The sequence below is a fragment of the Gracilinanus agilis genome, chromosome 3 (genome assembly GCF_016433145.1).
Source record: "Gracilinanus agilis isolate LMUSP501 chromosome 3, AgileGrace, whole genome shotgun sequence".
In the NCBI taxonomy this organism is placed as follows: Eukaryota; Metazoa; Chordata; class Mammalia; order Didelphimorphia; family Didelphidae; genus Gracilinanus; species Gracilinanus agilis.
The window spans coordinates 8236677-8257920 of NC_058132.1; the positions used below are offsets into that span (position 1 = coordinate 8236677).

The 21244-nt window shown below is 50.4% G+C and overlaps 1 protein-coding gene across 1 annotated transcript; it reads left to right on the plus strand.

Annotated features, from left to right (window-relative positions):
- The first annotated feature begins 272 nt into the window (after window positions 1-272).
- On the plus strand, window positions 273-21017 carry SULT2B1 (sulfotransferase family 2B member 1). Its single transcript, XM_044667128.1, has 7 exons — window positions 273-644; window positions 15106-15248; window positions 15652-15860; window positions 16492-16618; window positions 17139-17233; window positions 20343-20523; window positions 20830-21017. Exons 1-7 carry the CDS (start codon window positions 568-570, stop codon window positions 20988-20990), a joined length of 993 nt encoding a protein of 330 aa, XP_044523063.1. The 5' UTR covers window positions 273-567; the 3' UTR covers window positions 20991-21017.
- Window positions 21018-21244: the final 227 nt, after the last annotated feature.

Sequence of the window (21244 nt, forward strand, 5' to 3'; positions counted from 1 at the left end):
TCCCCAAACGGCTTCGGGTCTCAGGGACTCCCCCGCAGTAACCGCGGGCATTTAGCCCCCAGCACGTGCGCCCTCATTTCGTCCTCGCAGCCACCCTGCGAGGTAGATGAGGAAACTGAGGCAGGCGGCGGGCTGGGCAGGGGTCTGAAGTGGAGGCCTCTGGACTCTGCTCCAGCCGCTCAAGCGGCATCCCTTCCGAGGCCCCGGGATTCCAGGAGGGGGAAGGGGGCAGAAGGGCCCGAGGAGACGGGAGGGGCCCGGGGACCAGCGGCCCGCGCCCAGGGCTCTCCCCCTCCACTCCGCCCCTGCACAGTTCAGAGATGCCCAGCCCCGGCCTCTCCCCAGAGGTGCCTAGGGGCGGGGCATGGCGTGGGTAGCAGCTAGAGGAACCGGCTGAGCCCTACCCCACCCGCCTGGATTCAAGCATTAGCGGGCAGCCAGGAGACAGGGAGGACTCGTGCTCTGGGACCTCGTGGGGGATCGCAGCAGAGCCCAAGCGCCCGGCATCCGCTGGCATCCTCTGTCCTCCCTCGGCCAAGCCCGTCCCTTCCAGCCGGGCCCTCCACCATGGAAGGAACTGTGCAGTCCCAGATTTCTACTCTCTACGGGCCTCGCCACAACGAAGAAGTGCTCACGGAGCTGAGGTGAGAGCTGGCAGGCTGGCCCTCCCCCTGCAGCGCCCCCAGCAGCCCTCGGGCTTCTCTCTGCCCGTCCTCTCCCCCGGCTCCCCCGGAGGGCCAGGAAGCATCCAGGAGGGGCTTTGTCTGAAGGAGGCAGATCTGGGCCTTCAGGGTCTCCCCTTTCCCCGCCCCTCCGGCCTGCCCTCCACGCTCCCCTGGGGTCTGGCTAGCACAGCGGAGCAGGAGGAGGCCTTCAGGGATCATCCACTCCCATCCCAAAGGGGGAACCAGGCCTGGGGAGTTCCGATCATCTCTTCATGGTCATCCCAGAGAGGAGGCAAGTCGAGGAAGGCTCCAGCTGTTCGGCCCTGGCGCTCCGCCTTCTCGGATGCCCCTCCGGGCTCTGGCCACCCCCAAAAGCTTGGCTGAGCCCCAGTTTCTGCCCCCGGCTCTCCGGGTTTCCCTTCCTCCCCCGATCTCTTCTCCATCACCGATTTCTCTCCTTTCTTCTCCAAGGCCTGATTCTTTCCCTCCAGACCTTTGCTCCTTCCTCTGAGGGCCGTCTTGCCCAACCTCCTGTTCTACGGGAGAGAGAAAAGTGAGGCCAGGGCACCCGGTTAGTAATTAGCGTCCAAAGGAGGATTTGAACCTGGGTGCAGCCATTCCGGGTTCCGTTTCCAGTTATTTTCTGTCGTGTCCAACTCTTTACTGTGCCATTTGGAGATTTTTCTTGGCAGAGATCCTGGAGTGGTTCGCCGGTTCTTTTTCCAGCTCATTTTACAAATGAGGAAACTGAGGCCTTCAGGGTCACACAGCTAGCAGTGGGTCAGAAGCCCAATTTGAATTGATTCCCAGCTCAGTGCTCTAACCACTGCGCCACCCAGCCGCCCTTCTAAGCTCTCTGGGACTCCCCATTCTCCTGGGCATCTCCCCGTCCGCCCAGACTCCGTGAGCAGCTTGACCCCGGGGCCCTTTCTTCTTGCCGGCCGCCCGCTCTGCTCTGTCACCCCATCTTGCTCCAGTCTCTGGCCATCTCTCCCTGACTCTCTGGTTTCCCCCTCCCACCTCCGGGAGCCCCGCTTCCTCTCCTCTTTCTCCGCTTGGTCTCCCCAGCAGCGCAGCCATCCGCCATGTCTCCGAGGCCTGCTTAGCTCTCCGGCGCGGAGAGTCCGTGATGACGCCCCTTCCTGCCCTCAGAGAGCTTCTACTCTGGGGCGGAGGAGGGAAAGGAAGCGATGGCCACCACGTGGCCACCACATGTGCCACCCAGGTCATGGGAGGACCAAGAGGCCTTCTCTGACTTCTCCTTATCTCCCTTTTGGTCTCGGACTTGTTGGGGCGATTCCTTCCTCCCTAACCTTGGAGTCCTGCCCTTCTATCTCTGCTATCTCGGGCTCTTCCCTCCCTCCCATTACTCCTGGGCCAATGGTTCCTCTCTTCATTCTCTTAGTGATTCTTCCTTCCTCTCCACCCCCACCTACTCCCATTTCTCCATTCTTTTTTTTTTTTTTTAATCCCTCACCTGCCATCTTGGAATTGATGCTGTGTATTGGCTCCAAAGCAGAAGAGTGGTAAGGGTGGGCAATGGGGGTCAAGTGACTTGCCCAGGGTCACACAGCTGGGAAGTGTCTGAGGCCAGATTTGAACCCAGGACCTCCCATCTCTAGGCCTGGCTCTCTATCCACTGAGCCACCCAGCTGCCCCCCACCCACCCATTTCTCTATTCTTGCCGATTCTCTTTTCCCATCTCTTGGGGTTTGGTCCCTTCCTCCCTGACCAGGGCTAGTCCCAGTCCCCTGATACCTCGGGGATCTCTGACGGCTCCCTTCGTGGCCCCTGGTTCCACCCTCTGTTCTCCTTCTATTGCCCCTCCCTTCAGTTTTCTTATCTCCATTCTCTCCCTGACCTCTGGTTCCGCTTCCTTCCACTTTTGATCTCTTCTTGGATTCCTCCCTACAATCTCTCCGTAATTAAAAAAAAATTCCGCCTTTAAATTCCTCTGTTAACTTCTGACCTTCAGTCAGTCAGTCAGTCAGTCAGTCAGTCAGTCAGTCAGCAAGCCTTGATGAAGCATCTGCTCTGTGCCAGGCTCTGTGTTAAGGCTGGGGATACCAAGGAAGGGGAAGGACCGTGGTGCCCTCCAGGAGCTGATCCCTCTTCTAAAGCCCCCGAGGCCTCCTTTTGTCCAGGATCTCCCTGGCCAGTCCCTTCAGTGACCGTAGAGCCAGGGCTCCTCTCTCCACCTCTGCTGCCCTCCAGGAGCCCAACTCACCTTCGAAAACTCTCCCCAAGGCCTGCCCTGCCTGCTAGGACTGAAGCGAAGCTTTGGGGCCGGGAGGTGGCTGAGGGGAGAGTCCTTGCTTGAAGGGTTTTTCTCCCAGTTCCCCTTTACACACCCCCATTTATGCACACGTTTGAGGCCCTACAAGAGTTAGGTAAATGGTTTTAAACAAAATAGGGGGGAACGAGTGCGATGCGCTCGTTTTACGTGGGAGGAAACTGAGGCTGGCCAAGGAAGAAGGAACTTGTTCCAGGCCGCGTGGCCGGCACGGCGGCCCAGGACAGCTTGTGGATCTCTGCGCTGAGCCCAGACTCCCATCCGGGAGCTCTCGGGGAGCATCTGCCCGATGCAGGGACGCCCTTCTGTCTTGCCCTCGTCCTCGTCGTCTTGGCTGCCTGCATTTCCCCAAGTTCTTCTGTTTCCCGAGACCCGGCGGCATTTGGTCTGTCCACGTCCTGAGCCAGAGACCGGAGAGCGCTTTGTGTTTTCCCTGGATTTCAGACAGGGCAGGCGGCCCCTGGGCCAGAAGACCAGGGGCTGCAGTGCTCTGGAGGTCATGGGGAGCCAAAGCCCGCTCCGGAGTGCTCCCCAGGAGGAGGCCACCTCAGCTTCTTTTGGGCCGGCCCTGGCTCGCCAGGCGATGATGTGCCCGTCTACTGACTGGGCTGGAATCGGCTTCTTCTGAGCCTCCCTCACCAAGTCCCGGGTCCGAGCTCAGGACATCATCCCCGTTAAAGAAGAGTAATCGGCACGTGGCCATGGTTCATCCTTTGTTTTCCAACAGGACCAGGCACATGGCTTGCCAATGGCCCGGATGTTAGTGAGGCCCTTAGCTCATTTGACCTCCGAGGTAGGGGCTATTCGTATCCCTATTTTACAGATGAGGAAACTGAGGGAAGCCGAGGTGAGTGACCTCCCTGGAGGCGCAGGAGGGCCCGGGGACGGCGGCTCTCCCCAGATGGCCCCTCTGGCCACACAGACCCACTTAGTCCAGCCTTCTCCGTTGCAGATTAGGAACTGGAGTCCACGCTTAGTCCTGTAACAGGCAAAAGAGGGAAGGGCCGAGTGCTCCGGCCGATGCCTAAGAAATCGGGACGGGGCCCTTCCTGGCTTGGGGCTGGACCCCGACTCCCGGGTACTTCCATCCTGTGGAAGCCATCAGGGCAAGGAATCAAGGGCAACGCTGCAACTTTAGCTTCTCTGACGTCTAGTGGGACGAAAGAGGAGGAACACGCAAACGAGCCGGGATCGGGCCGGCTCTCGGCCCGGACGGGGCGTGCGGACTCCTCAGGCCGCTCTCGGCCTTTGTGGTGGGCATCCCCCGGCTCCTGCGTCAGGGCTCGGTTTCCCAGTTGGGTTGGACAGTGGCTGAGATTTCCTCCCGCTTCTCCCCTGGAGTAAGGCTTTGTCACCGTAGAGGTTTTGGCCCGGAAGGGGAACCGCGCTGGCTCCAGGACGGGGTCCCCAGGGAGAGTCGCCGTGCTTTGTTTAATCCCCCCAATTAGCCGCTCTCGCAGTCCATGGAGACTCGGGAGGCTGTAAAGGGCCGTCCTCTCCCTCTGAAAGGAGACTTTGGACCGTGCTCCCTGCCAGCATTTCTGTCATCTCCTCCCCTCGCACCCTGACCCACATTCACAGAGAGACACCGGTGCTGGGGGCAGACCCAGGAGGAGGGAAGGGCAAGACGGGATCCGGAGGGGGTCCTGCTGCGCCCGGGAGCCCAGCTCCAGCCTGCCCAGACGGTGCCCAGGACCGAGGCAGCGAGGGAGGAGGGATGGCCCCCCGCATCCCAGTTTCCTTTAATAACCCTTTTTGAAGTTATTTCTGTCCCCAGACTTTCCTGCCTCTGAGAGGTTACTGGCGTGTGAAGTCAGACTTCAGTTTTGTCCTAAATATTCCTCTTTCAAGCGTTAGGGGCCTGGAGTGGGGGTGGGGGGCAGGCGCGGAACACCGGACCTTGGGGAACCATCTCCCCCATCCTGTCCTAATTGCCGCACATCTCTGCTGCCATTCTTCCAGCCTGCCAGGCTGGGAAGTCTCTAAGGGCCTTGTCATTTTGTGTGTGACCGTGGACAAGGTCTCAGGCTTGTTCAGGCCTCAGTTTCCTCCTCTGTCGAATGAGGACCTCGAGGGGCGGCGGGTAGAGAGCCAGGCCTGGCGACAGGAGGTCTTGGGTTCAAATCTGACCTCAGAGACTGCCTCGCTGGGTGAGGCTGGACAAGTCACCTCACCCCCACTGCCTAGCCCTTACCGCTCTTCTGCCTTGGCACCGATACACAGGATCGATGCTAAGACAGAAAGTAAAGGTCAAAAAATAAAATAAAATAAAGAGGCTGAACTCAGATCTGAAAAAAAAAAAAAAACCTTCAAATTCTGACTTGCTGTGTGTCTTTGAGCAAGACCCTTCCCCTCTCTGGGCCTCTGTCCCCCATCGAAATGCACCGAGAGGATTCACTCCAGTTTAGTGCAATTCAATAAATCTTTGTTTATCTCGAAGGTCCTTTGGGTCTCTGAGACTTATGAGTCTTCGCTCTAGGTCTGTTGTCTTAGGGACCCCTTTCTTCCCACCATCCCAGAATTTGGGAGTCGAAGGGGACCTCAGCAGACTCAAGGCCAACCCGTGTCCCAAAGGATATCTGAAAAGAGCTGGTCCAGCCTCTGCAAGGGAGGGAAGGCGACTCCACTTTGGGACAGCTCGAACTCTTAGGAAGAAACAGCTGAGGCTTAGTAGCTGAGCCCTGGGCCTGGAGTCAGGAAGCCTGAGTTCAAATCCAACTTCAGACACTTCCTAAATGGACGACCCTGGACAAGTCACTTAACCTCTCCTTGCCTGACAAAAGGATCCACTGGAGAAGGAAAGGGCAAACCCCTCCAGGATCCTTGCCAAGGAGAGCTCTCTGGCCCGTGAGATCACGAAGAGTCAGACATGACTGAATAACAACAATCATTACGAACTTGAGCTTGGATTTTGTCCTTTGCAACCACCATGGTTTGTGGCTTTTGGAGTCAAGTCCAGTCCCTCCAATCCTTCAAATAATTGAAGGCCTCCATCATGTCGCCCAGCCCTCCCAGTCTAATTTTCTCCAGACTAAACGTGTCCAGTTCCTTCAACAGTTCCCCATAAGACAAAGGCTTGAGGGTCTTCCCTGTCCTGGCCTTCCCTCCTCTGGACACTCCTCAATGTCCTTCTTCAACCACAGCACCGAGAACTGACCATAATCCTCCAAATGAGGTCTGACAAGGACAGTGCAATGAGACCCTTCCCCCCTTAGTCCTGGAAGCTTTAGCCCTTTTAATGCAGCACAAGATCACTTTAGCTTTTTTTGGCCACCATATTGCATTGAGCTTGTGGTCCATTCAAAACCCTTGATCTCTTTCAGAACATTTTATTCCTGTGAAATTGATTTCTTGGTCCCCATGCACAAGTCTTTATATTTATCCCTACTGATTTTCTCTGTTTGTTGGAACTCCTCTTTTTTTTAAATTAGCAAGAATTTCCTTTATCTCCTTCCCTTCAAAACATGAAAAGAAAGAAACACAAAATGTTTGTGATCAATCGACACTCGAGCTAAACAAAACCACACATCGGTCATGTTGGAAAATGTGTATCTCCTCTCTGCCTTATCACTTTTCTTTTAAGAGATGGATAACATACTTCCTTATTAGTCCTCTGGAAGATTGGTTGATTCTTTTATTAATCAAAGTTCCCAAGTCTTTCCAAATTGTTTTTTTGAGAGCGCTGTTGATATCGTATACATTGTTCTCCTGGTTCTTACCTCACTTTGCATCAATTCATACAAGTTTTCCCAGGTGTCTCTAAAACCACTCTCTTTTAAACTTTTTTCTTTATAGAATAATAATATTCCAATAATTCATTCAGCCATTCTCCACTAGAGTGGAGTGTGCCCTCCCTTAACGTCTAGTTCTTTACCACTACAAAAAGAGTTGCTACCAAATTTTTTGTACATATGAATCTTTTCCCTCTTTTTAAAAAATGTAATTGAGATCTAGACTTAGAGTCAGAAGGTTCAAACTCAAAGGTCAGCAATTTGGGAAGGTGTAGGTCCACATTGCTTTCCAGAATGCGTAGACCAATCCTTAGCTCCATCAATGGTGCGTTAATGTGCCCATTTTCCCATGGATTCCCCAATATTTTTTGTCATCATTGCCTAGCTAATGGATGTGAGACAGAATCTCAGTTGCTTTAATTTTCATTTCTCCAATTATTAGTCATTTGGAGCACTTATAACATGATTGTTGATAACTTGACTTTCTTCTTTATAAATTACCTTTTATAGCCTTAGATCATTTATTAGTTGAGGGGGGAGTCTTATTCTTGAACCAGCTCCAGATAGATAAATAGAGAGAGACATATATATATTAGAAATAAAACATTTTTAAGTTCAAAGAAATTGCAAGGAATTTTTGAGTTAATGGTTCCCATCTAATTTTAAATAATTGATTTTATTTGTGCAAATTTTTTAATATTAAATAATCAAAATTGTCTATTTTATCTCCCATGATTCTCTCTATCCCTCTTATCCTATCCATAGATACGAAAGGTAATTTCTTCTGTGTCCCTCTAATTTGTATACGATGTGACCTTTTACATCTAAATCAGGAATCTATTTGTAGATTGTCTTCAAATGTGGTATGAGGTGTTGATGTAATTCTACTTTCTGCCAGACCACTTTTAGTTTTCCCACAATTCCTGTCAAATAATAAGTTTTCACCCCAAAAACCGAGGCCTTTGGATTTATCAAACACAGGGTTACTAGGTGCATTTACTTCTATATGTTGTATACTTAATCTATTCCACTTTTTTGACCAGTTCCAAATAATTTTTTGATTACTACTTTGTGTTATAGTTTGAGATCTGGTAGTGCTAGGTCCTCTTCATTCCCATTTTTAATTTTTTTTTATTTAATCTTTTTTTTTTTTTCCTGGAACCCTTACCTTCCATCTTGGAATCAATACTGTATTGGTTCCAAGGCAGAAAGAAGAGTGATAAGGGCTAGGCAATGGGGTTCAAGTGACCTGCCCAGGGTCACCCAGCTGGGAAGTGTCTGAGGCCAGATTTGAACCTAGGACCTCCTGTCTCTAGACCTGGCTCTCAATCCACTGAGCTACCCAGCTGCCCCCTCATTCCCATTTTTTAAATTATCATTTATCTTGAAATTATTGATTATTTTAGATTCCGTATGAATTTTATTATTTGTTTCTTATTCTGTCAAATAATTGTTTGGTAGCTTGATTATTTTTAGCAATGAATAAGTCTACTGATTTAGGTGGTATTTAATTTTTTTTTCCCAGATTGTCTCAGTTTACATGAATGGTGAATAATTCTTCAGTTATTTAAATTTGTCTTTATTCCTCAAAATAGAGGTTTCTTTTTTTTTAATTTGATATTTTATTTTTCCCCAATTTCATGTAAAATTTTTATAAAAGATTTTTTAAAATTTGGGGTTCTGCATTTTCTTCCTCCTCTCCCTTCTTGCTGAGACAGGTAAGCAATGTCATATAGATTTTACATGTGCAACCATGTAAAACATTTTTCCATACTTATTCTTTTGTGGAAGACAATTAAAAACCCCTAAAAAACGAAGAAAGAAAGTGAAATATAATTTACTTTAGTCTGGGTTTAGACTCCATTCATTCTTTCTCTGGAAGCAGATGGTATTTTTCATCACGAGGCCTTTGGGATCGGCTTGAATGATTACATTGCTGAGAATAGCTAAGTTATTCACAATTGTTTAAAAAGAGGTTTCTAATTGCTTTTATATAACTTCTATGTTTTGGTGAGTAGACCCAAGTTTGTTTGTTTTTTTAATTCTATAGTTATTTGAAATTGAATTTATCTTTCTAACCCCTTCCTGCTAAGTTTTTTCGGCAATATACAGAAGTACTGTGTGGTGTGTGTAGCTTTATTTTTTATCCTTCAATTTTGATAAATTATTTCAATGTATTTTTATTTGATCTTCTACTTTCTCTAAGTAAGCCATCATATCATTTACCAAAAAAATGACTATGTAACCCTTTGTCTTGACTATTCTCTCAATGTCTTTTTCTTGTCTTATTGCTCTAATTAGCATTTCAAGTCCTATTGCAAAGAATAGTAGTGGTAATAGACATCTTCGCTTTACTCCTGATCTTATTGGAAAGGCTTCTAGTTTATCCTGATTATATATAATGTTGGTTCAGTTGTTAATAGATACTACTCACTCTGTTAAGGAAAGGTCTATTTATTCATGTTCATTTTAATGTTCTGAACATTAATGGATATGAAAACCCATTGATTTTGTCAAAAGTTTTTTCTTGCATCTATAGATATAATTATATGATTTAAAAATAGTTTTGCCTTACCTTTCTTTTCCTTTAAATCTTCTTCATAATCCGCCCTCCAAGGGTGGAGGTTGTTTTGTTGTTTCATTCATTTGTTTTTCTTATGACTAACACATCCCTGAGTTTACCTTTCCTTTAATTCCCCTATTTCCCTTCTCTCTTCTCCCCATTCCTGTTTCTGCACTGACTTGAATGTATTTCTACACCAAACTCTGTATATGTGTGTATATCTTCTGACCTTTGACCAGTTCAGATGAAAATAGGTTTAAAAGAAGCACATCTCCCTTCCCTTCCCTTTCTTTTTTTTTTTTTTTATAGTCTTTTGCTTGTTTATTTTATTCAGTGGTTCCCAAACTTTTTTGGCTTCCCGCCCCCTTTCCAGAAAAAATATTACTTAGCCCCCTGGAAATTAATTTTTTTAAAAATTTTAATAGCAATTAATAGGAAAGATAAATGCACCTGTGGCCATCACCGCCTCCCTGGATCTCTGCAGCACCCACCAGGGGGCGGTAGCAACCACTTTGGGAATCACTGAAGATTATATGAAATAGTAAGTTCCTCCCAAAACAAATCTAGAATACTCATTTTCCATCCCTTTCTTCTTTTAAGAGCATCAAAACATTACAAACCCTCTCCCAGTCTCCTTGTCTTATGCCTGCCTCTATGACCCTTAATGGCATTTGAGCTCTATGGTGGCACTTGTTTCTTTTTCCCCTATTCAGTAATAATAATGACAATAATAGCTAGCATTTACAAAGCACTTTAAGGTTTACAAATTGTACATCTGATTTCATTTGATTATCACAAAAACTCTGTGAAGTAGGTGATGGTAGTATCCCTATTTTACAGATGAGGAAACTGAAACTGAGAAAGGTTAAATGAATGCCCAGGTCACATGTAAATGCTTCATTGTCATTTAATCCCTTCTACTTGCTTGTGTTTTTCCATATATTTGTTCTAAAATTATATATTTTGCCTTTTAGAAATATTCTCAAGCTCTTCTCTCTTTTAACGTAGAAGCCACCAAATCTTGTGTGATTCTGACTACATTGCCACAGGATTTGACCTATTTCTTTCTGGATGCTTATATTTCTGGATTTTGGCTATGACATTCTAGGGTGTTTTCCTTTTAGACTTTCCTTCAGGAGGTGATCAGTGAATTCCATTTTCACTTTGCCTTCTGTTTCTAATAAGTCTGAGAAGTTTTCATTGATAATTTCTTTTGTCCTTTGTTTAAAAAATTTTTTTCACCATTACATGTAATAACAAATTTCCCATAACTTTTCCAAAGTTATATGATCCAATTTGTCTCCCTCTTTCCTTCTCTCTACTCTCTTGGAGCTGGCAAGCAATTCAATCTGCATGTATTATCCTGCAAACCATATTTCCATGTTGTTCATTTTTATAAGTGAATTATTTTATAAAACCAAAACCCCAAAACATATACCCAAATAGAGAAGTGAAAAATCATATGCTTTGATCTGCATTCCAATTTCAATAGTTCTTTTTTTGGAGGTGGATAGCATTCTTTATCATAAGTCCCTCAGCATTGTCCTGGATCATCGTATTGCTGAGAGTAGCTCAGTCTGTTACAGTAGCTCATTCCACAATATTGCTGTTAAGGGTGTATAATGTTTTCCTGGTTCTGCTTATTTCACTCTGCATCAGTTCATGGAGATCTTTCCAGTTCTTTCTGAAATCATTCTGTTCATCATTCCTTATAGCACAATAGTATTCCATCACCATCATATACCACAGTTTGTTCAGCCATTCCCCAATTGATGGACAGCCCTTTAGTTTCTAATTCTTTGCCACTACAAAAAGCACAGCTATAAATAGTTTTGTACAAGCAGGTCCTTTTCCATTAAAATTTTTTTCCCTTTGGGATGCAGACCTAGTAATGGTATCACTGAATGAAAGGGCATATATTGTTTTATAGCCCTTTGGGCATAATTCTAAATTGCTCTCCAGAATGCTTAGATCAGTTCACAATTCCACCAGCAATGCATTAGTGTCCCAATTTTGCCACATCCCCTCCAACATTTATCATTTTCTTTTACTGTCATATTATTCACTCTGATAGATGTGAGGTGGTACCTCAGAATTGTTTTAATTTGCATTTCTCTAACCAAGAGGAATTTAGAACGTTTTGATGAGTTCTTAAAATATGGCATACAAGTTAATTTTTTTTGGTCATGAACTTCATGTACTGCAATGATTCTTAGATTTTTTTTTTCTGTGTCCTTTTTCCCAAGTCAGTTGTTTTTTATATGAATTATGTCATATTTCCTTTTTTCTTTTTAAGCCCTTTGGTCTTCTTTTAACATATATTCTAGTTCCATGAAGTCATTCACTTCTACTTGGTCTATTCCAATTTTCAGAGTCTGCTGCTTTGAGTTGGTTTTGGACTTCTTAAATGAATAATTCTCCTCTCGAGTCCTTCTAGATTTCTTAGTTCTTTTCCAATTCTTCCCATAAGAGAGATCTCATTTCATTTATTGGGAGTTCCTGGCTCCATTTTTTTGTGAGTGTCTTTTTTTTGTTTGTCTCTTTATTCATTATTCTATTCTTAATTCCAGAATTGAAATGAGAGTTTGTGTTAGGGCTAGGCTCTGCACATTTATGGAGTGGATGTCTGGGCCTTGCGGGTCTTGTTTTATATTCTCTTGGACCCCTTTCCCTGAATATTGAGTGCTGTATTTTTCTTTTTCTTTTTCTTTTTAAACCCTTAACTTCTGTGTATTGGCTCCTAGGTGGAAGAATGGTAAGGGTGGGCAATGGGGGTCAAGTGACTTGCCCAGGGTCACACAGCTGGGAAGTGTCTGAGGCCGGATTTGAACCTAGGACCTCCCGTCTCTAGGCCTGGCTCTCAATCCACTGAGCTACCCAGCTGCCCCCCAAGCGCTGTATTTTTCAAGGAAGTCAGAGGTGGCTTGGACCATATTCACTTTCAGTGTACCCTAAACTGTTTGATATAGAGCAATGCTGGATCTCTACCTTCCTAGATGGAATATCGCAATCTCCTGACCCCATTTGGAGTCTGGTTGCAACTTCTCAAGCCTGATCCGTGGTTGGAGTACCAACAGACTGCTTCTGGCTGCAGACCAGTCCCTTGGAGCTAGCTAGAAGTGTCTTCAGGTGCAAAGTGATTAAACCACAAGCTCAATCTGGCCTCTGTTCCATCTCCTACCTACTCAGCTCTAGGCCCCAGGATTGAATGTGCAAACTCCCTCAGAGGTCAGAGCCAAACAGCTGCAGCCTTTTAGCCTTTGCCCAATGCATAGCCTTGGGCCTGCTCTGCATGGATTCATGACTTCTCCCTTAGTTCACGTTGGACCAGTGACCCAGCTTCTGAGCCAGAAGACCCAGCTGCACAGCCGTAGGTCCCTTTGTGCTGAATTTATTCCCATATTAGAAGAAGGCTCTGCGTGGGCTTTCTTGACTGGAATCTCTTCACACTACCCACAGGCCTCTGGCTATATCCTTTTGTTGACTTGAGCTAGTAAAATGACTCACTGAGGCGAGATGCTCCATCCAACCTCTGACTCTCCCAGTGACTTCTTGGTCAGGTGATTTTCCTTAACCTTTGTTGGACTAGTTGAGAAAGGGAGAGAGCTAGGCTGTCCTGCTTTCTCCAACTCATCGATCACTGCCAATTTCTACTGAATTTTATTTTAAGATCCCTTTGAATCCCACGTCTGTCATCCATTGTGCTAAATAGCTCTCCCAGTTTCGGATCATCTGCCAATTTGATGAGAATTCCATCTGCGCCTTTGCCCAAGTCATCGATAAACACGTTAAAGAGCCAGAGCCAAGTGCAGGTCCCCATCGCACTCCACCGGAGACCTCTTGCCAGGCTGATCCTGAGTCATTATTAACAAGCGCTCTTTGAATTGGGTCATCCAACCAGTCCTGAAGCCATCTGTTATGGACTAGCCCCCATTTCTCCAGCTTCTTCACAAGAATAGGTCAGAGACATTTTCTCAAAAGCTTTACTGAAACCAAGATGAACGGAACCCATAGCATTCTCCACATTTACCAGTTTAGTAACCTCGTCCCCAGAAAGGGATTGATGTTGGGCCAGTATAACCCATGCTCTGTGAAACAAGGTAGGCTCTTTGGAATCACCGCTTCTCTTTCCAAAGGTTTGCCAGGCCTATCTCTAAGGATCCTTTCTAGAATATTTTTCAAAATTCCAAGTCAAGTTCACTGGCCTAGAGTTGGCAGCTTCTGTTCTCTTCCTTCCTTGGAAACTGGGACATTTGCCCTTCTCCAATCTCATTGTTCCTCCCTCGTCTCCCATGATCTTTCAATTATCACTGTCAATGGTTCAGCAAAAATATCCATGAGTTTGTTGCGGGGGTGAATGGTTAGTGAAGATGTCATTCATCAGGGCTGTGACTCAAATTCTTCAAGGGCAGTTAAGGACTCTTGCTGTCTCCTCACTTCTCTCTGGTATCACCTCCCTCTTTATTTTTTTTTTCCTTCTGTTATTTCCAGTGCCAAGATCATTCTCCTTGGCAAAAATAAATAAAAATAAAAACTGGACAGTGCCATCCGCCCTAATCGAAGAAACAAAATTTCTTTTTTCATCCTTTTTCTACCAATGCAACTTTAAAAACATTTTTTTTTACTCTTAGTTTTCCTTATCTTCAGCTAATCGTAGGTTTTTTTTTAAAGCAATTTTGCTGTTACTTTTATAAGACTTAATATAAATCATGCCCCTATATTCAGCTTCTATTACTTGGTCTTGCTTCCACCGTTTTACTTTTTATTTTTAAAATCTAAGTCAATTGGTGAGCTCCCTGCTTATCCACATGTCTCTTCAGGCAAATCCCATCATCCCTCCTCGTGGGAATTCTTTCCCTCTCTATCCCATGACCTTCATTCTTCAGCACTCCCCATCCCTCCTAAGCTGACTTCCCCCATTGCATTTTAGGTCATGGGACCCTTCCTGTCTTTCCTCTGAAGCCTTGGAGATCTGCTTTCCCAAAATCTAGTGTGCATGTCAGTCTATGCAGAGGCAATTGGGGACACGGTACAGAGAGTGCTGGACCTGGATTCAGTTAAGACCCGTGTTCAAATTCATCCTCAGACACTTACTAGCTTTGTGACCCTGGGCAAGGCATTTAACTTCTTGCCTCCATTTTCTCATCTGTAAAATGGAGATCACAATAGCACCCACTTCTCAGGGTTGTGAGGATCCAATGAGCTAATCCTCTTAAAGCACAGTGCCTGGCACATAGTAGGTGCTTAATGTTTATTCCTTTCTCTTACTTGTGCCAAGATTTCCCCTCCTGGCCATATGCATGCCTATAACACTTCCTCCCTGGGTTCCTAGCCTTCCCACCCCAGCAAGCAGACCCTGAAAGCAAGAATCAGATGTAGAAGAAAATCTCCTTTTCTTCCTTCATCCACATCTTGAAGGATGAAATTCTTAGAAAGGCCAGTCAAAAAGTCCTTTGGCTTTTGGTATAGACAGAGACAGAGAGGGAGAGAAGTGGGAGGGAGAGAGAGACAGAGAGAGAAAAGGAAGAAAAGAGAGACAGTGAGAGAGACAAGATGAGCCAGAGAAGAGAGGGAGAGGGGAGGGCTTACTGCAGAGCTGACCTTGTGTTCTTTGGCCCCTTTCCCATTTCAATCCTCTTGTGGCTTCACAAACCTCCAGAAGTCCTGATCCCCCACCAGTGGCCCCTGAATCCAGAGCCTTCATTGTAGAGATGTCAGAACTGGAGGCTGAGAGGAGGATGGCTTTTCCGAAGTCAGTCTTGCACTATGTCTCCACATATGAATGGGTTCTCCTGGTCTCTTGAGGGGGTCTGGATGGGGCTAACTGGAGTAACAGTTCAATTCTTGCTTCAGAGAGCAGATGACAGGAGCATACTTCAAATACAAGGGCATCAACTTTCCTGTGGGCATCTACGAGCCAGAGACCTTAAGCTATGTGGAGAAGGACTTCAAGGTCAAGAATGATGATATCTTCATTGTAACCTATCCCAAGTCAGGTAGGACAAAAGGCTGTCCTTTCCCAGGAAACAGCCTTCCTTGAGCCCCTAGACCAGTGGTTCCCAAACTTTTTTGGCCTCCCACCCCCTTTCCAGAAAAAATATTACTTAGCCCCCTGGGAATTAATTTAGAAAATTTTTAATAGCAATTAATAGGAAAGATAAATGCACCTGTGGCCATCACCGCTTTCCTAGATCGCTGTAGCAACCACCAGGGGGCGGTGGTGCCCACTTTGGGAATCACTGCCCTAGACCGAGGATCCCAAATGCTCCATCCCAAACCTATTCGCCTTTGCCCGCTTATCTTTCTCAATGACCCCTCTCCTTCCCTTCAGCATCTCTCCTGACCCACTCAAGTTTTTCTCCTCCCCTTACTACCCCCTCCTTACTACTTTCCCTCTAGGTACTACTTGGATGATTGAGATTCTGAGCCTAATATTGAAGAATGGGGATCCCTCCTGGGCCCGCTCAGTCCCCAATTGGGATCGAGCCCCTTGGTGTGAGACTGTCCAGGGCTCATGGCAAATCATGCAGATGCCCAGCCCCCGCCTCATCAGCTCCCACCTCCCCATTCAGCTCTTCCCCCGGAATTTTTTCAACTCAAAAGCCAAGGTGAGCCTGCCTCACTGCTCCTAACTGCTCAGGGGCAGACCAAGCAAAGCCCAGGGAATGGAGTCGTGGACACCCAGGTTCTCGCCCTGCTTCTTACATTTTCCAGCTGTGGGACATTAGACAAGTCACTTCATGTCTCTGGCCTCTAGGGAGGCTTCCCGAGGGTCAGGGAAGCCTCTTACACCCATCCAAAATGCCAGCTGTCGAGATTTTCTTGGGAGCCTGGGAGAGGGCTAGAGGAAGCTAGTGGACAAGTTCGAAGTCACACTGACTCCTCCATCGCACGGGTCCCAGGATTTTTTCCCCAGGAGGCTCCATTAGTCATGACCTCCATCTCCTCCTTTTCCCTTCTTCCCTGGAGGGCCTGGTGCTTGTTCACTAGGCTTCCTGGTTATGGATGGCAACCCATGATAGTGACCGGACAGCGTTCATTTCTCTGGCCCATTAGGGTCTGGAAAGCCAGGTTAGCCTCTGTTAAGTGACTTCTCTGTGGTCCCACAGCCATCAGGTGAGAGGGGGTGGCCTACTTCCTATGTCATCGCCTCATCTGACTCCTGTGCCCTTTGGAGATGGGGGATTGGGGGGGCCAGGAGCCCTCACTCTCTGATCCAGCCCTCACTGGCTCCCTTAGGTCGTCTACATAAGCCGAAACCCCCGAGATGTCTTGGTTTCCCTCTACCACTACAGCAAGATTGCTGGCCACCTCAAGGACCCAGAGAACCCAGACCAATTCTTTCAGGATTTTCTCGATGGAGAAAGTGAGGACCAGGGCAAGGACATGGGCCAGAAGTGGGGGGAAATAGCCACCAGCCTAAAGAGGCACAGAGATCGAGATGGGAACAGTCACAGGGAGGCAGAGGCAGCTAAATATGGGGATTGCCCAAAGGGGGAAGCTAGAGAGGGAGGCCCAGACAGATAGGGAGAAAGCAGCAGGGATCCAGGGAGGCTGAAGTGGAAAAGATAGAGAAGAAATAGGGATGGAAGGGGAGGGAGAGGGAAACAGAGAGAGAGGGAGGAAAAGAGGTAGAGTCAGAGGCAGAGACTGGACCAATAACGACTATACTGAGACGGGATAGTGCTAGGGTCTGGGTGGGAGAAATACCTATTGTTGAAGGGTGGTGAGACCCTAGTACAGTCAGGGCAGGAGGCAGAGGGGCTGTGTGAATGAGCTGAAGGTTAATGGTCTTGGGTAGGTAGGGAGATGGGATTGGCGTGGTGGATGGACCAGTTCCCTAATGCTCCTGTGTCCTGTCCCCAAATTTCTCCCCAAATTCTCAGTACAATTTGGTTCCTGGTTTGATCACATCAAGGGATGGATGCGAATGGAGGGAAAGGACAACTTTTTGTTCACCACCTATGAAGAACTACAAGAGGTCAGCAAATTCTCTGCCTGCGCCCCTCCCACTCCTTCACCCCCTGACCCTCCCTCCTCCTTCCCCCCACTACAGCTCCCTGTGACCACACACAAGTTTCGTTGCCTCTCTTGGGGCCTCAGTTTCCCGCTCGGTTAGATGGGGGGTTTTCTGGGCCTATGATGGACTCACCTAATGGATAGAATGTGGGGCTCACAGAGTGGATGCTGGCCAAGCACCTACGATTGTCGGTCTCGTCTCAATGAAGTTCCATCTTAACCTCTTACTCTATGTAAATGGGCTAAGACATGAGCCTTCCCCTCCAAGACAAGTTCACAAACACCCAGGTAGAAAGAAGAGCAGGGCAAATGGGAAGAGGCGCCCCGGGGTAGGCAGGTGTGGCTAAGCTGGACAAGTCCTGCAGGGCCATCAGGACAGAGAAGGACCTCAGGCTTGGGACACTGCACTAGAAGCAGAAAGGATCAGAACGCCGTCCGCCTCCACGATGGGCGCATTTTGTCTTGCCGTCAGGCCCCGCTCCCGAAAGACGAAAGCCGTCTCCCTCGCCGCTGTCCTATTTAGCTCAGTACTTTCCCCCTTACTGATCTCAGCTCCCGTAGCCCCACCATCATCTCGTCTGCTGCTCCAGCCCCGACCTCCTAACCTAGAGGCTCACGTTGGATCTCCCCATCCATATGGCCCTAGACACCCCCACTTCAACCTGCCTACAGCTGCTCTCATGGCCTTTCCCTTCCCCTCGGGCGTCGAGGGCATCGCCACGGTGCTGGTCCAGCCTCCCTCGCATCCCAGGCTTCTCCCTCTTCCTTATTGTCCAGGAAGCGGCCACAGGCAAACCTTGGCCTTCCTGCTCTGGCAGCACCCTTCAGATCCACAGTCTCTAGCGCCGCTTTAGAGTCCGGCGCTCTTCCTAACTTCCCTGCCAGAAGCCTCTTCCCTGGCTGCCCCCCACTTGTCTCCATGTTGCCTCCCTGTGAGACTGAACTCCCCGAGGCCAGGGATTGGTTTTTTCTGCTTTTGTATGGCCAGAGATCAGGCCGGTGCCCGGCCCGAGAAGGGCTCCATAAAGGCTCGTGGATGGAAGGGAGGGAGGAGGGGTTCCTGGAGGCCTTCGAGGGGAGGCCGGATTCCCACTGGTCCAGCAGGTTGCTGAAGGGCCCCGAGACGAGTCGGACGAGATGCCGGCAGCGTCCCTCCCAGCTCCCAGCTTCTGGGATGCAGCGAGCCATTGGAGAATGACAGAGGGATGAAATCACTGCAGCGCTGGCTTGGTCGGTAGGGTGGGGAGGCTAGGGAAGGCTCCCTGGAGGAGGCAGCCCGGAGCTGGCCGGCTCATCTCAAGGCTAACATTTCAATAGTGCTCACTTCGTGCCAGGCCCCTTGTTTGAGAGAAGTTTTTCCCAAGCCGAGAGGCAAAGTGACCCTTCCAGGCTCGGGGACCATCCTGTGAAAGGGCAGGACGAGGGGAGAAGGCCGGGGGCAGCGGGTCCACGAGGCTGGGCGGTGCTGGGATCAGCGTGCCTCGTTCTCCCTTTGGTTGGTTGGCATCGTGGACCGCCCAGGCACCCCCCCCCCAGCCAAGGCAGCAGAACCCGGCCTTGGGGGCCGCACAGAACGTCCACATTTCTTTGGCTTGTGGCCAGCCTCAGAATCTCCGGGGGCAGCCCATGGGAGGAGGCACCCCTCGGGCCTGGGGAAGCCCCCTGAAGTCACAGGAGTGCTGGGGGTAGGACAGCCCGAGGCTACACCACAGAAGATGCCCCAAACGCTGGCGGGAGGCTCCTGAGAGCTTCTCGGTGCCCCCAAAGACTCCTCCCTTTCCAGGGGGGCCCCCAACCACTCCTAGCCCTAAACTCCTCTAATTAGAGCCTCCCCATGAGCCAGGCTCCATGGAAAGGGAAGCAGGCAACAGCCTCCTATCCCAGGGAGGCCTTCCTCGGCTTCTCAGAGGCCCAAAGAGACGGGAGGCAGCCTCCACAGTGGTGAGAGCGCTAGGATTACTGTTAAAAAGACACAGGTTTGAAACCTGCCTGGGACATGGTTAGCCGTGTGACCTTGGTCAAGTCACTTACTTTCGGTTTCCCCTTCTTTAAAATGAAGGTATCTCTGAGGTTCCTTCCCACTCTGTGTGGCTGTGACCCCGGGCCCTGGAGAAGGACCTTCTCTCCCCGGGGCCTTCTGAGGCAGCCCATGGGGGGCTCCCCACGTTGAAGGGAAGACAGACCCACAGACACCCCACTTCCTTCTTGTCCCTTCTTTGTTCTTAAACCTGGATCTTCTGCCCAGGCCCCGGCTTATCCCCTCCCCAAGCTGGGAAGACAAGCCCAGCGTGTGCCCTATCTCGCCCCTGCAGGTCCCCCACCCCCCACCCCCCCGCCGGCGGGGAGATACTTCTGGGAGGGTTCGGGGCGGCCTTTGGTGGGCAGCGAGCTTCGCTCTGGTCCCTTATTTCCTGGTCCGTCCAAGTTACTGATCCGCCCGGCTCCCTCCCGGCTCCCTCAGCCCCTCGCCTGGGGGCTCCGGGAGGCAGCTCAGATGGGCCTCGGCCACTTCCCGGAGGGGCGACCCTGTACCAGTCACTGGAGCAGCCAGCGTCGGCCCGGCTCTCCCCCCGCCCCCGCCCCCGCCATCCTCCTTCTTCAGCTCGGGCCCTGCGGTGTGCCTCGCTCGCCTCTTCCCGGGCCGTGACTTCACCCCTTGCGCCACCTTGTGGCCGCGCGCCGCCTCCACCAGCCTCCCGTTTTTCTCAAAGCAGATCATGGACGGGCCCGGAGCCGCCCTCTAGTCTTGGGGGGGCGGCACCCCTCGTTTCTCCAGCGGCCTTGAATGCCGACGCGGACGCCTCGCCGCCATTAGGCTCCTCCCTCCCCGCTCTCCCTCCTCACAGCTTTCCGGGTCCCACCAGCCTCCTCCCTGCGTCCCCTGGGGAGGTGGCCGGGCCGCGGGCAGGGGAGCTCCTCGGGGGCCGGGTCTCACCCTCTGCCTTCGGAGAGATAACGGAGGCCGGCCCGGGGACGCCCGCAGAGGCCAGGATGGGCTTGGCCGGAGCCCGGGGGGCCTAGGCCCGCGCTCGCCCCCGCGGCGCTCCCCAGCTGGCCCTTCTCTCCCCCAGGACCTCAGGGGCTCCGTCCGGCGCATCTCGGAATTCCTGGGCTACCCTCTGAAGGAGAAGGCGCTGGACTCCGTGGTGGAGAACTCCACGTTCCGGGCCATGAAGGAGAACCGCATGTCCAACTACAGCCTGCTGCCCCCCATCCTCCTGGATCAGGAGCAGGGGGCCTTCCTCCGCAAAGGTGGGGGGCGGGCGGGCCTCAGGGACGGGGCGGGCCGCTCTCCGGGGCCTCCCAGGCCAACACGGAGGGGAAACGGAGACCCGGAGCAGGGAGGGGTTCCACGGACCGTTTATTGGTGCCTTACTGGGGCTCGGGAGGACAGAGGCCGCCCCTGCCCTCAAGGAGCGCGTTTTAGCCCGTGGGAAACCGAGGCAGAGAAGGGAAGGGGCGGGCTCTCCCGGGCTGTCCGGCAGGGGGCTGGGAGGGGGACCGGATTGGGGCAACGAGGGTGGCGCCGGGCCTCACTGCCCCTTCCCGTTGGCCCAGGAGTCTGCGGGGACTGGAAGAACCATTTCACTGCGACCCAGAGAGACCTCTTCGACCGAGCGTACCGGGAGAAGATGCAGGGCCTGAAGGCCAGCTTCCCCTGGGAGGAGGACCCCGGGGACAGCAGCCCCGCCCTCGCCCAGGGGGCCTGGGACCTGTGACCCCGAAATAAACTCCTGCCAGCCCCAGCCGCCTCCTCTGCTCATTCCTAGCCAGGCGGGAGGGAGCCGGGGCCTGGGCGGGGCCTGGGCGGGGCCAGAGCGCGGCGGGCATCCCAGGCGGGAAGGAGGCTGCAGCGGGCGCCAAAGGCGTGGGAAGGGCCTGAGTCAGAGCTGGGCTGGGCTGGGGATTCCGAGCGCGGCCTCTCCCACCCGGCCCGGGGCCTGGACGTCAGGGTCCCCGGGGGCTCCTGGGT